Source organism: Dipteris shenzhenensis, chromosome 23, assembly GCF_047967505.1.
Source record: "Dipteris shenzhenensis isolate YYH24624 ecotype China chromosome 23, Dip_SZ_1.0, whole genome shotgun sequence".
In the NCBI taxonomy this organism is placed as follows: Eukaryota; Viridiplantae; Streptophyta; class Polypodiopsida; order Gleicheniales; family Dipteridaceae; genus Dipteris; species Dipteris shenzhenensis.
This window is the reverse complement of record NC_141618.1, coordinates 6114205-6130171: the sequence shown is the minus strand read 5'-3', so window position 1 is coordinate 6130171 and position 15967 is coordinate 6114205. Positions and strand designations below refer to the sequence as shown.

At 44.6% G+C, this 15967-nt stretch overlaps 1 protein-coding gene across 1 annotated transcript in view; it reads right to left on the bottom strand.

The window, feature by feature from the left end:
• Nucleotides 1–15967, bottom strand: part of LOC147886916 (uncharacterized) — a 379240-nt gene that overhangs the window by 284208 nt on the left and 79065 nt on the right. Inside the window, exon 6 of the mRNA XM_087394075.1 lies at nucleotides 7693–7751. Coding sequence (XP_087250201.1) covers nucleotides 7693–7751 — 59 coding nt within the window. The remainder of the gene's footprint in view (nucleotides 1–7692; nucleotides 7752–15967) is intronic.

The window sequence follows — 15967 nt, the reverse complement described above, 5'->3', positions numbered from 1 at the left end:
TTCTATTCCGGTGGGATTTCCAGAGCCTCTGCCAAAAAATTTTCTGCAAGTCAGCAGAAATCTGAAAGTTCTTCCAATGAGGAGCTCTGGTAGGCCTTCAACCCCTACAGCTGAGTTGGAATTTCCTGGCATTACTGACCATGTAACAAAAGAAGGGGATGCCCTTCTCTCGGTGCCCTTCATCTATCCATTCCCATTCCCCAGGGTCCCACTGCAAAAACTTAATTGGGACATCTCCATAGAGCCACAGCCTCCATGAGCCCAAGGCGATGAGAAGCGGGTCAGGATCCAAGTACCACTCTGAAAGAGAGCCATGCTCCATGAAGCCCACTATCTTGACTAGCTGAAACGGTACCTCCAACAAGATATCGTCTGTGGATCTGGACAGCCTGCCCCCCGAAGAAACATCAAAGACTAAGGCATCCTCATGTGTGTCATGAAAAGCAATCACCTGTAAAGAAACTCCCAATTTGGAAAATGCCCCCATCCATGTGGAGCAAGTAATAGGCATGTCATCTGTGTCCACCCAATCCAAGGGCAAGGCTGCATCAATCTGCTGGACTCTCCCTGCACTTCCTCTGAGATTAAGAACCATCTGGGCGCGTCGGTCTGCAGGAAGCTTCCTGAATGCTTTCCATGCTCCCACGGTAGATGCAGGGCCCCTCTCCCATCTTGGCCACTGCATGTAAGGAGAAGCTCCAAGTGGTCTGCCATGCTCATCCAAAATACTGTCATTCCACATGATAGCCTGCCTTTCAATCTCTTCACAGGTGGATGGGAAAATCTTGCGAAGTGTACTCCTGAAGCTGGCCCATGCTTTCAGGATAGCAACTATAAGAGGGGAAGAGGGAGATCTGAGGTGGGCTGTGGTGAAAACCCATCTGGTACTATGTGTCCAGTCCTCTCCTGAAGTGGGCGTGCGAGACTGTATGCATCTGATAAAGAAATCCTTCCAAGGCTCTTGCCCTAGCATAAGTCCTCTCACAACGACCTTGCAGAGTAAGGCTCTGCACTATAGATCCAGGTCGATAATATTCAAACCCCCTTCTCTTGTAGGAAGAATCAAGGTCTCCCAAGCCACCTTGGCTGGAACATCAGTTGTGCCATCTAGACCACTCCATAAGAAATTTCGTAGGGGCCTCTTAAGCTGAGTGATACAATCCCTAGAGTGGCACCAGCAAGAGCATACAAACCATGCTGTGGCTAGAAGAACCTGGTTAACCACCACCACCCTGGAAGCCAAGTCAAGTTTGGTTGAGCTCTAGAAAAAAAGATTTCTTCTGATGCTCTCCAACACCGGAGCAAACTGTTGTGAGGGAGAGATGCCCACCCCAACCTGGCAGCCCAAATACCTGACAGAGACGCCCCTTTGTACCCAAGTGAAGGCAATATCATTACTCCAATCCGAGGTGTCATCTTTACAAATCCAAAAACCATTGGATTTATGCCAATTAATGTGTCCACCTGCAGCCGTGCAAAATAAATCACCAGGACCCCTAAGGTGGAGGGCACAAACTCCTCATCATCCATGAAAGTCGTCGAATTTGCTAGTGCCGAAAAAGAGTTCCTGATATAAGCAAGTCTGGCCGAGGAGTGCGAAGAAGACTTGCACTCGTGGAAGATGGAGGAGAAGGACCTGCCAAGCCTCTATCAGCAGAACTAGAGCTAGGTGCTGAGGAGGCCTGAGGTTGGGTTGAAGAGGAATCTGGAGTCCTCATCTGTGCCTGCACTTTCTCGGTTGTCTTGACTGTGGTAGGAATAGTCTGCAGGGAAGAAGTGCCTGTAGCCCCCTCGTGGTCAGCAACCAAGGTGACTGGGGCTGGTTTATCTAAAAGCCCCTCCTGATATGGAACTGTAGTATTTGGGGCTACAGCAACATCCACCTCCGGAGTCTGGAAGGCGTCTATCTGAACAGGATCAAAGGTCTCCTCCTGAGGTAAGGGAGCGGCTCTCATAGCTCTCCACCGTGGTACTGGGTGTGCTGCGGGCATTGGGCGCTCTACTATCCCTGGTGGTCCTGGGGTGCGCGAAGCAGGCCACCCTGTTGCTCCTGGTGATCCTGGAGTGCGTGGTACAGGGTGCTGGGGAGGTGCAGTCGGGGTAGTACTACGTGAAGGAGCCGCACCAGAAGACCTCTTGGGTCTTTTTCTCTTCCTTGGGCAGTTTCTAGCAAAGTGCCCAAGGGTCCTGCAAAACCTGCACTGGTCCTGTCTACCTAAAATCTCGACTCTCTTTCGAAAGAGAGAGCCATTTGGACGCTAAAGCATGATGTGGTCATCTGAGATGTTAGGGTCAGAGACAATGACCTTAACACCAGATACCCCGTCTACACTGACTGCCTCTGCCAAAGAAGAAGGCATGCCAGGAAGGGTGGGAATCTCAGTGACCACTCCAAATGTGGCTCCGATAGTGGCAAGCAGTTGATAGTAGACCTGAGGAAGACCAAGAAATCTAATGAACAGTGATGTGACCTGCCTGTCCTCCTCGACCAGATCGAAGCCCAAGGTGCAGGGTAAAAGAAAGATCCTCCTCGAACTGAAAGCCAAGGGATTAGCTTTGAGAACAAGGGCTGTGGACTCGTGGGAGTCGAAAATCACTCGCGGGGGGGCTTGCGGGTGGGGGAGAGGGAGGGCGGGGAGGGAGAGGGAGGGAGGGGACGGGGGTGAAGGAGGGGGCACGGGGAGGCTGTCGGGTGGGGAAGAGGGAGGGAGGGGAGGGCTGTCGGGTGAGGGAGAAGGAGGGAGGGGGCGGGGGTGGAGAAGGGGGGTGGGTGGGCTGGCGGGGAGGGAGAGGGAGGGCGGGGAGGAGGAAGGGGAGAGGGAGAGTGAGGGAGGAGGGAGGGGGGGGCAGGTGAGAGGGAGAGGAGCCGCGAGGTGAGGGAGAGGGGGGACAGCGAGGGTGAGGGAGAGGGAGAGGGGTCTGGCTGAGAGAGGGAGAGGGGGGGGGGGCAGGTCCTCACAGGGAGAGGAGCAGCTCAACCCATAAATTTGTGTATCACAACTTGAGAAATTGACCAAAAGTTCAAATCACAATGGTAAAAAGAATTTGTTGTTATATTTTGGTATCAAAATGAGGGTATAAGAGATTCGATAGAAGAATGCAATGGCAACGCGACCAATGACAGTTAGATAGATATGCAAATAGGCTAACCCAGTTGGCATTGCCAATGTGAAAGGTGCCATTGGTGGAGAGCGGATCGGGACTAGGCTGCTCAAGATTGGGAATCCTCCGTTATAATTGCAGCTATTCCGCTTGTGAATTTGTGTGTTGGGACTCTGGGAAGGCTTCGGTAGCCTTATGCTGGGAATGTTTGATAGTAAAGAATCTTTTGTAGCTCACTGCACGCCTAAGTCTGTGCTATCTTTTGGGTTTTTATAAAATAAAAGGCTTCTATAAGTATGAAAGAACCTCCAAGAGCAAAGCTCAAGGGAGAAGTATATTTTTTTTTTCAAGAAAATTACTTCATTAAGTATGAATGAAAACCGCGAGAGCAAGCTCAAATGCGGGAGTACATCATGCAATGCATGAGGAAAAAACAGCTCAAAATGAGCTAATAAAAAACCAAGGCGGAGGCTGAAAATGCCATCTCAACCCTGAGGGACACTCAGAGAAGAATGGAGATCCTCTCCAAACTCTGAAGAAAGTAACTCTCCTGGCAGTGGCTGCTCTGGAGGATCCTGCATCCTCGTCCATATGGCCATTAGAGTGTGTATTGTGTTGATCCAAATAGTGGCCATAGCCTTGGAAGGGTGAACCTGGATACCTTGCATCGCCTTTGTACACTTGGCTCTCCAAATATGCCAAGCTGCAATGCTAGCCAGAATCTCCCAAGACCTACTACTGAGGCATGAGCAGCTCTGAAAGGAGTGAAGGGAACATTCTGGAGGGAACAAGACTCCATTGAGAGCTGGATCTGGAGTGTCACCGTACAATGAGAGCTGGATCTAGATCATGTCTCTCGAAAAACACTTGAGGGCCAGTAAGAGATAACCAAGCCACTGAGCCCCAGGTCATATAGAAAGGTGTTGTATGAAAGATACTGAAAATCCTAGCAACATCTTTCCAGATCGTCCTTGCCTCTCTGCACTCCCAAAGGCAATGTTGTATTGACTCAACTGCAATGTGACAACGAGGACGAGTAGGGTCAGCACCGAACCTGGATCTCCACAGGTTCACTACAATCTCTCCATGAATAGAAAGCCAAAAGAAAAGAGTGATCTTTCAATTCTTGAGGGATTTCCATACAACAAATCACACCTTTACATTTACATTTACCCTCTAAGGAGTTAGTGCCAAACGATCCGTCCAAGATCATGCTACATTCTAACTAGATTCTAACTAATGTAACAATAGAAGGAATGCTTGGTATCACAGTGGAAAGACATGAATTAAAAGTGTAATATAGAGGATTGCATGCTAGGACATATCTTGGTTCATTCCATTTCAAAGGGGGTTTTTTAAATTGAGGCCTTACCCTCTAAAGCATATGTCATAAACAAACATACATACCTACATTCATACTTACATATGCGCATGCATGTGCTCATCCATTGCCTTTGCAGGAGCCCCAACGGTTGTATTTTATTGGTCTTAAAGGGATTCAGTTTGTGGGAGATGTGTTACATGCTGATGGTACTATGCTATATTTTCCTTCGGCAGCCAGACAATATGGTTTGGGACTGCATTATCAATCCCTGTGGCAATATATTCTCAGATTCTTCAATCTCTCTTACCGGTGCCACAGCTTGAGCTCATGGATCGCCTCAAGGATTGGGTCCTTCATTGCCCGGGTTCAACATGTCGTCCCTTATTGTTGGCTTAAATTATGGTTACTAACTTATGTAAGGTTTTGAAGCCTCCACCGTGGATTTTGGATCGAGCAAATCAAATTTGATCTATGAATCGTAATGCCACGTGTATTAGGAAATGGAGTCAAGTTGGACTATTGCTTCTGCGTCATCTACCTTCATGTGCACACAAGTATCAGCCTCGTCCGTCAGCAGCTCATGTAGAGGCGTCACAGGTGTGCGTAGAAGATCGACGACGTAGACTCGGTCAACTGCTCGTGATCTGCAACGCAATCTTTCCTACTGGGTGTCCTACTGATCGTAAATCATTTGAAGGTGCACTAAATCGTTGTGCTGCTGCTCTACGCCGACTTGCAACAGTACTCACGCAATCTCTATCCCGTGACCTGCATCTTCATCGCCACTGCTCCAAGCCAAGATCTATTGTCTGCTCCAGCCCTCTGCTCCAGCCCACAACTTGCTCCAGTGCACTGAATGAGCCGGCATCGAAACCCTAAAAGTCGCCATCTCTAGTTTACTCAATCTTTGAGCAAAAAATAAAAAACAAAAAATTGGGGCTTTCACGATTTGAGGCCGCCTAAGAGCTATAGGCATCCTTCCATACAATAAATTTTACAATTTTGAGACCTTGGTGACTCACATTGCAACACTTTGAGAGTCATGCAGTAATTGCCCTTAGTAGCTGCTCCTATGGCCTTTATCGACATATATTTGGGGCATTCTTGCCATGATCTTCATTGACACATCATCGACTCAGAGAAATATGCACACTTGTGCAGGCAGCTACTTTGGGAACATCTCTCATTCCAAGAGATCTACATTTATGGATTCTTTGCCCTTCTATGCATAAAATGAATGTTTTATTGAAGGTCCTTTTCCTTGGATAGTCCTCCTAAAATGATGTATTGCTTTTATATTTATGGTGTTTGGCTCCATGTCCCTAAATAGTCCCTGGAGCCAAAAGGGGGATGTATAGTGGGAGCCATGTATTGGCTTTCATAGGTCTATTTATCAGGCCTGGCATGTGAGTTCTAGGATGTTGGTGCATTGGTCTCCTAGACCTCTGAGTTGGTCATGCATCCATGCATGATGAGCCTCTGAGCCATGCTAAGTGAGCCTCTGAGTCTATACCATGCTCACTAGCCTCTAGGCCATGCTCACTTCCCTCTGAGTTAGCATGGGAGCCATGCCTAGTTCTAGACCGTCATTGCACAGCTCGATGACCGTCATTGTCATGTCCTTGGTTCCATTCCAATAGTCACTCACCTTTCCTCCATATGGGGGGACTATTAGGAAATGGAGTCAAGTTGAGTCAATTTGGTGTGTTCTAGTGAGTTCTAGTGTGAGGTTTAGTCTAGTGTGTCCTATGGATGCCACGTGTCACATTGGGAGTTATCCCATATGCATTGGTATTCATATGTGTGTGTGTGCTCTATATAAGAGCTGTACTTGTCACTTGCCACATCAATCAAGTATCAAGTCTCTTGGTCATGTAAGTACTTTTGGTTCATTGTTCTTGCTATTTCATTTCCATTCCATTATGTCTTTATTTGAGTACCATTATCTCTCTCGCTAGACCTACTCTCTCTCTCTCTCTCCCTCTCCACCATGTGCCTTTACCGTGGTGGCGGAAAAGAATGAGACAGCTTCAGAGCTGCAAACTTCCTCTTCGTTAATAACAGGCTTTCTTGTGGGCAGGTGGTGCTTGCATTTATTCCATCTGGCCAACTCTTGGCACGCAGACACATTGCTTCTGCAGTTTTGTCACATATGTCTGACTCCAAGGGAATCTTTGCCTCATCTCTTTTGGCAATGACCCGAGACTCGCGATTTTTTCCACTTCTTACAGCAACGTCTCAAGGCTTGGCTCCCTAGTGAATGTTTTGGCATGCACTTCTGGTTATTTGGGATGCATCCACAAAGGTAGGAGTTTGACATTATTTTTGCTTGGGTTCGTTATTGGGGACTCTGAATCTGTGGAAAGATGAACATCATAGAGTCATTGGTGATCCCACTTTTTCAAGTTTCCTTTCTTTCGGATGTCACTCCAGCAATCATTTTATGATTGCCCGTGTGCTACTTAGATAGATAATCCTCTATACTTGTCTTACAATGAATTTTTCTGGTGTTATAATTGCATGTTCCCTTTCTGGGGACTGCTCTTTGTAGTATAAAGCTACATGGATTTGACACCTTAAAAAAAAGATATGTGTGTGTGCGTGCACATTTATACGTCCATTTAGATAGGGTTATTTTGATTATAATATATTTAACTTATGATGCAAATCTATAGCAAAATAGATTTGTAATATTTCAAGATGCTTGTACTAAAAATCTCATTCCATGAGTTATTAGTTATAGATGTAAACAAGATAGTGTAAGGTTTTAGGAGTTGCAAAATTATCTTTGTACTTTGAGTTTTGTTGGATGAAATTAAAATTCAAGACAATCTTCAAAAAATGGAAAATGCATAAAACTATTGGCTAGTCTTTCTTCCTTTTCAACAACTACAAGGACTCCTATTCTGATCAAATATGCAAGTATTTTTTTTAAAGCAACTACATTTAGATAAATATGCATCTTCTTAGTGAACAATGTACTAAATTGGTGCATTTAGATAGATGAGCTATGCTTTCTATCTCTTTAAAATAAGGAAATACATGTCTATTCAAATCAAGAAAAAACTTTTGAAATTTTAGTTCTGAAAACATTCCTCACTATATGAGAGTTTATTCATATACATACAGCGAAGGTATTGTGAAGGTATGAGAGTTTATTCATATACATACAATGAAGGTATTGTGAAGCTATGCAAAATATACACCTACGGCACCATACTCAGACATGGTTGTCTACAGCCTAACTCACAAGGAGCACATTGTACCTATCATTTGTATTATCTTCTGCAATATCAAAAGACTTTCGGATTTGTTCTACCTCCATCTGCTTCAAACAAAGAAAGAAACTAATACTTGATAGTATTTTTCCTCCTACAAAACTGCATTTGCTATTTTTATAATCTTGCTTCATGTGTTCATGTAAAGTTCTTTACAAAAAAAGAGAAAAGTAGTATCTCAAAGCCTGGTTTTAAAACATTCACCATCTCATGCATTCTGCATTTATTGTTACACTTTTCAATCAGTGATTGGCTGATTTTGGTTATGGACAGCCTCATTTTTTGTCTACTTGATCTATTAGAGGTTTCAATGGGATCTTTTTTCCCCCATTAGAAAAGAACATTCTATTATTAAACTTCTTAGTGACAAGGACATCAAGGAAAGTACAACTCCCCGATGAAGGGTACAATATAAAAAAACAAGGACCCGTTAGCTGGCTGGGATTGCCACTCTGGTGGTTTATAATTCCATATTATATCACTATTAATGGAATGAAAGAAAGGGCCTAGCTCCCACATACTGATAAAAGCCTCCCTCCTACACTTGGTGTGATTATAATCTCATGGAGTCTATCCCATCTAGTCTGAATGATGTCTAGCCAAATGCTCTCCACTATCTGTGAGGCTGATATGGTTTGTTGCTATATGGCCTGCATGCACCAAGCGATCCGTGTATAACAAGCAATGATGCTCGTTATCAGCCCCAATCTATGACAATGTAAAGGTGTGCACACCATCTATATGAAGTTTGGAGTATGTATGAATGCCAACTCCTGCCCTACTAACATGAGGGATGCACTCTCTTGAATGTCCTCATACCCACAATCAAGTCCTATGTCTGTCCTAAGTCATTCCCTAGTTCACCACCAACTCATCTTCCAAAGGCCATCCTCAAAGTTCCCCTCCAAACCTCTTGTTCCAGCAAGCAATTCCCAAAATGCAGTGCCTTTGAGACTCCTCCGCAAAACCACACCATGAGCATGCAGCTGGAAAAAAACCAAACCCAAGCCAGCAGGTGCCCACTGCAAGGGTTCCATGTGCCAACAGCCCAAGGGAGCGAGAGATCTTCCTTGGCCTCTATACCTGTACCGGAGCCTACCCAAAAATCCTCAAGGAGCCTCTAGAATAATCCCCGTCTGTGCCAATGCACTACTGCAATTGGCATGCCATCAATCATCCCCATCTAGATCCCCTTTCCAATCTCACTAACTAGCTGTAAAAGGAATATTAGGGGCATCCTGAGTCTCTCCAAAACCATTGTCTTAGGTACCATTAAAAACTCTACAAGGGCGTCCAAGGATGCTAGATCAAAGTACAGGTTTCATTCTAGGGATGCATTTTGGACTCAGAGGCTTGCTATGAAAGGCTTCCTTTTTTCCAGAAAAATGTAGCTTCTATTAATGCTTGAAAAGCACCATACAACTTAGCTTCCAAAAGAAGCTAAGGATGGCAAATACAAAAGGAAACCATTGGCTGTTAGAAAAGAACCTAAGGAATCTTCGGAATAGGGGCTAACGACCAAGGTTGTGTTCTATACATCCGGCGGATATCTCCCGTGGAAAGGGTGTAAAAGACACTTGCAAGCCAAGCCTTGTAGAAATGCCGTCTTTTGACATTCACTATTGATCCTGGAGTGTTGTGCTCCCAAATGGCACACAAGGTAAAGATGATGTCTTGCTAGATGGGAACGAGGGTAGCCGTCAGAGTAATTTGCTGTCCTCCATCACCTGACTGCACTGCACATCCCAAATGTTCCAGGTAGTAATGCTAGACGCTGTCTCCCAAACACTATCCTCTGATGAGGGCATCGGGAGAACATAGAGACTAGGACGCAAGCTCTATATTATACGAGGGGGGCAGGTTCACGGATAGTAGATATTTATGCAGCAATCCCTGCCTCTCGGTGGGAAGGATTATGCAGTCCTTGGACCCTGCACTAGTGGTCTCGGCAGTTCTCATGGACAAGGGTGCCTCTCATGGTTTGTTTTTTATGAGAGTCCCTTGGCTCCCTCCACTGTAGGTTTTATAGGGTGGGCCTGGAGGGCTATTGCAGGCTGAGACAGCGAGGATAAGGCGGATCTGGATGGTTTTGGAATGCCAACAGATTAGGATAGTAGGCTGCTTGGGTAAGGGTTGGCACATAGATCTAGTCACAGTCTTGTCAGACCTGAAGGGAGCAGTTTGGTGTCTATAGCTTTGGGAGGGCCGACCTCTCCGAGACATTCAGTGGAACTCGGGGGAGTGGTTCCTGCCATCCTGAGTAGGGCACTCGGGTAGGGTGGTGGAGGTCTCTTTTCCTAATACATGACTCGCATCGGGCGACGTCTCCCCAGTTGGAGGCAGCAGCTTAGACACCCTCGAGGAAGCAACACTAGGTTGAGTAGGAGGTTCCTTGAGAGGTCGTCTCTCATTTTTGGCCTCGTCTTTGGACTAGCTTGAGACCACGAAAGATCTCCTATTTCTTTTGGTTATTGGCTCACGGGGGATTGCACATTGATCCTTGGTTAGAGCAGATGCGGGTGGATGGCAGATGCTTCTGCTGCACAGAACGAGTTCCGGAGATGATTTCCCACTGCCTTTGGGAATATCCTGTAGCTTAGAAGATCTAGCTAGCGGCCATTAGGATATTGGCTCACAAGTTGCGGATGCAGCGAGATTTCACTTGGGGGATGGTTGCATGGCTCACGGAGGGGAGGACATGCCTTCTTGATTGATCCAGTCTTGCCAACATATAGGGTCAGGTCTTTCGAACAGAGATGCAAGCCGCTTTGCCACCTTTCTATACCCTTGGGGAGTCGTCTCTAAACACCAAAGTATCTGGCTGGGCCAATGCCCCACTGCACCCAAGCAATGTGCGTCCGCGCTAACATAGCATGCGCCCCTCTGAATCTCAAACCTCTAGGTGCCATATTATTGGATGCCTCTCGAACTCCTCCCTGCAAGAAGGGTTGGTCCAAATGAGCCTCCCAGCCAGCCATTACCAACAAATGAGCCCCCTAGCCAGCCGCTACCAACAACAAACCCTAAAGAAGCTCCTCATAAGGTGGGAGCCTAACCTAAGAGGGGGGCTTCTCAAAAAATCCACCTGTGGGATTGCTGCCACTGTGTCCACCTATGCAAGGAGTGTTCCTGAGAAGTCTCTATTTGAGGAGGAGCTTCCACGGCTTCACTCTTGGGTGAGACCACGTACCACAAGCATGCCCAAGAGGGCTCTGCTCTACACCTCTAGATCGATGATGCCCAAACCTTCACGTGCATGTGGCATGATCACTATCTGCCATGCCGATTGGGCTTTGGTATTCCGCTTGCCATTCGATCTTGGCCAAAGAAAGTTGTGCACCAAATGTCTCAACTGTCCCATGAACCCTCGGTGGATGCAGCAGTAGGATGCGATATACCAGGCCGTGGCAAGGACCTGGTTGATTACCAGTGCTTTTCCTGCTGCTAAGGAGATCTTGGCTGAGCTCCAATACAAGAGCTTGCACCAAACGGTCTCTAGAACTGCATCTTTTTGCTGCTCTGCTAAAATATCCATGCCCACCTGGCAACCAAGGTATCTCTCTGTCCCCGTGGGATCCAACAAAAGCCAAAATCAGTCCCCCAGTCTCGAAGCTCCTAGACCTCCTCTGTGCCCGTGAAGAAGCCAATAGATTCGGTCTAGTTGATGCGGGATAGATTTGTTCTAGTTGATGTGTTAGCACATAAAGTCAAGTTGAGTGTGTTTTAGTGTGTTCTACTAGGAGTTCTAGTAGAGTCTTCTGTGTGAGTGCCACGTGATGTATTGAGAGATATCCCATATACACTTTGGTATTGTAGTATGTGTGCCTATCCTATAAAGGCTTGTACTTGTCACTTGTCAAATCATTCAATCATCAAGCCTACAAGCATTTTGGTCTACATATGAGTACTTCTTTTGGTTTATGCTCTTTCATTATCCCTTTCATACTTTCTAGTTGTTTCCTTTGCTTTCGTCCTCCATAGCTCTCTTCCCTTCCTACCCTACCTCCTCTCCCTACACCACTATGTTCCTTAATGATGCGGGTCCTAGAGGCCTCACAATTGATAGCCAAGGCCCCCTTGACTGCATTAAGGCTCGTTTTTGATCCTTCCACATACAGGGCTATATCATCTGCAAAGTCTAAGTCTAGTAGCTCCTCTTTCTATTGGATTGGCAACCTCATCCCAGTGAGGCCAATTGCCCGAGAGCATAGAAAATAGCCAAGCACCTCCGCTACAAAAAGGAAGAGGAAGGGAGTGAGGGGGCAACCTTGCCGAACTAAGCGAGAAAGAGAAAAGGCCTCACTTGTGTGCCCCCCAATGATCACCTAGTTGGAACTCTTGAATGAATGGTACAACGCCTTTTAATCCACCTCTTCGAGAATCCCAATCTCCGCATGGTGCCTTCTGAAAGAAGTAAAGTTTTTCATAATAATGTTGAAAAGTCTAAATCTTCTTTCAATATCTTAATGTTTGAATTATTTTTCCGCTTGATGACTTGCCCCTTGAGAGAGAAGTAGATCATAAGATATATATATTTCCTGGATCTACCCTTTTTGTAAACTCCAATATAGACTTAGTAAAATGAAAAAACATTGGTAGAAATATAGTTTACTGAACAGCTTAGAAAGGGTCAAATTCAACTAAGTAGTTCACCTTGGTCTTCACCGGTTTTCCTGGTATAGAAAAACAATAGTACTATGTGTTTATTCACAGATTACCTATCTTTAAATAAAATTACAATAAGAAATAAGTATCCTATGTTTCGCATTGATGAGCTCTTTGATCAATTATCAGAGAAAGTATTTCACTAAAATTGACTTAAGATCGGGATATCACCAAGTGCGAATTAGAGAAGAGCATGTCCCTAAGACATCATTTCGTACTAGATATGGGCATTAAAATTTAAAGCAACATTGTTTGGTTTAACAAACGCTCCAGAACCTTTTATGACACTTATGAACAATGTCTTGAGGCCATATTTAGAAAAAATTACTATAGTATTCTTGGATGATATCCTTATCTACAGTTAAACAAGGGAAGTGCTCCACTTGCTTAGAGATAACACTCTTTTTTCTAAAGAATAGAAGTGTGAATTCTTTGCAAAAGAAGTGACGTACTTGGGACATATCATATCCCAAGAAGGGATTCATATGGATGCTGAAAAGGTAACGGCCATATTGGAATGGCCACGCTTCGTCTAGATTTTATAGGATATTCTTCCAAGACTAAGCTAAAATTGTTGTTCCGATGATGGATCAGATTAAGGGAAAGGGAAGCACCTTCATATGGGATAAACCTCAAAAGACGAGTTTTGAAAAGTTAAAGGTAGCTTTTGCATCAGCTCTTGTCTAAAAAGAAGTGGATCCAACAATTTTGTTGTTGGGGCAGTACTTTTACAAAAAGGTTGACCATTAGCTTTTGAAAGTAAAAAGTTGGACTGTGCCCACGGAAATACTCCGCAAATGAGAAGGAACTGTATGCCACAGTTTATGCTTTGAAGACACGGAGGCACTATTTGTATGGTGCCAACATTGTGATAATTTTTTATCAAGAAAGCATTAAGTGGATTTGCAATCGAGCTGAATTAATGAAGAGTTTGATATCCAATTGACATATCGAAAGGAAAATGTTGTAGCAGATTTCCTAAGCCAAATGCCAATGGTTAATGACTTGAGTTTTACTCAATTCCAAAATGATGTCCTCGAGTCCTTAAAAGGAAAATATGAGTTTGATTCTCACATTTCAAAATATGAAAAAGCAATTATGAGGGGGATCCAACACATGGAGGAGGTTTCATTAACGAGTCACATGGAAACGGTGACACACCATAGGTTGGTGATGAAAGAATCAAGTGGAAAACATATAGTATTGAAGATGGCTACCTACTCTATAAGGGTAGAGTATGTGTCTTGGATAATAATGACATTAGGCATCAATTTCTTTTGAGTGTCATGATAGTTTGAGTGTTGGACGCTTTCTAAAAAGACAATTCTCTTGGCCTAGAATATATAAGGACCTCTAAGATTATGTATTGAAGCGCAAAAAATGTGAAGTCAATAAGACCGAACACCTTAAGCTAGGAGGTATCCTACATTCCTTGGAGATATTATTTGGCGAATGGGAAAGTATCTCCATGGATTTGCACGACTCTATGTGGGTAATTGAGGATCAGTTAACCAAGATGGCTCAACCAACCAATGAAGAGGTTAAAACTCTCAAATTACCAAATCTATTTGTGGAGCATATCTATAGATTGTATGGGCTACTAGCCAAGTATTGTTAGTGACTGTGATTGCAAATTTAATAGTCATTTTTGAAGGGTTGTATTTATGAGGTTAGAAACTACCTAGAATATGAGCACTGCAGATCATCCACACTGTGATGGTCAAATTGAAAGGGTCAATCAGGTCATTGAGGATATGTTCAAGCATATTTAAGTTAAAGACAAACTAACTAGGAATAGTATTTTTCCATATAAGAATTTGCTTATAGCAGTGCCAAGCATTCATGTACATGTTTTAGTTTATTCATGATGATGTATGGATTTCAACCTAGAGTCCCAATTACAATGGGACTAAAAAAAGAGAAGATTCAAGCAACCAAATACTTTCTTGAGAATATAAATCAAATGCTTAAATTAGCTAAAGATAGCATTAGAAAGGCCTTATGCAAACCCCATCTATAGAAGGTTAGAACTTGAAGTAAATAAGAAAGTCTATCTCAGGGTGCCCAAATCTTCAGAAAGGTAAATGGGCTTCTAGGTATTGTGGACCATTCATAGTACTTAAGAGAATTGGAAAACTTGCAAATTAGCCTTACCAGAGGGTTGTAGAGTACATCCAATTTTCATGTTAAGTAGGCTAAAAGGAATTAGGAATGATGACAATCTCAGTGGAAATGAAGTCCTAGTTGTCTCATTGAGCCTGCTACTTTTCCATATGTACCATAAAGAATTTCAAATAGACATTAGAAAAGAACAAGACATAGAATATATCAAGAACATCTTAAAAAGATAGACCTGAAGAGAGTTCAACATGGGAAAGAGTAAGCAATCACCAGAAGAGGTTTCCAATTTTGAGGACATAAACCATTCTTATAGGGAAGGAAATGTTATGCCAGCCATAATCGCAGAAGCCTGAGGAATAGTTATGGTGAGGCCAGAAACTAGAGGGCTTGACAGTGCTTGCACTAAAGGGAGCTTCCTATGATCAGCTCAAAAAATTGAGCAGATTTGGTTTTTTAGCCAGTTCACTAGGCAAAAGTTATATGATTGATAGCATTTTTCAAGGAGTTTGGGGTCCGTGTGGCTTTCTCGCTTCAATTGGTGGTGTTTGCTGATGGGCAGCCAACCTCTCCATTGAAGCAAGGTTCCAAGTTTTAACTCTCAACCAGCTCAGCCCATACCTCTCCCTCTTGCTTTTCACTCATCCCCAGCCCCCTCGTGCATTGTACACAACACACACCCCTCTCTTGCATTCCACTCAGCACACTCCTTGCATTTCTCTGAGCCCTCACACCTCCCTTCTACATTTGCCACACTTCTGTTGCTCATGCAGCCCACACTTACGCCTCCATGCCCCTTGGCTCATTTCACCCCTCCTGCTCTGCCGCTCATTTCATCCCTTTCCAAGAAGCCCTCTGCTATTGACAATCCACTCGCTGCCCCCTCCGCTAATCTCACCCCTCTCCAAGCAGCCCTCTCCTTCTCATCTCATCCCGTCTCCTGGCCGCCCTCTATTGGCACAATCCACCCCCCTCTTGGCAGCTCTTTTGCTGCCCCCTTTTCTAATTTTGCCCCTCTCCAAGCAGCCTCGTGCTGCTCATTTCATCCTCCATCATAGCTCTCTACTGCCCACAATTTGCCCCCCTTGGCTGCCCATGAAGGCACATGGTGGAGAAGGGAGAGAGAGAGTAGGCTAGGGAGAGAGATAATGATACTCAAAGAAAGACATAATGAAATGGAAATGAAATGACTAAGCAATGAACAAATGAAAGTACTCACATATAGACCAAAGAGCTTGTAGCTTGATACTTGATTGATTTGACCCATGGAGGAAAGGTGAGTGACCACTCATATGGAACTAAGAGCATGACAATGACGGTCATCGAGCTCTGCAATGACAGTCTAGAACTGGACATGGCTCCCATGCTATCTTAGAGGCAAGTGGGCATGGCTCAGAGGCTAGTGAGTGTCTAAGGGGAGGGGTTCCTATCCTTGCGGAGGTGTTATCGGAGGCCAAACGCTGCTGGCGTGAAAACTATG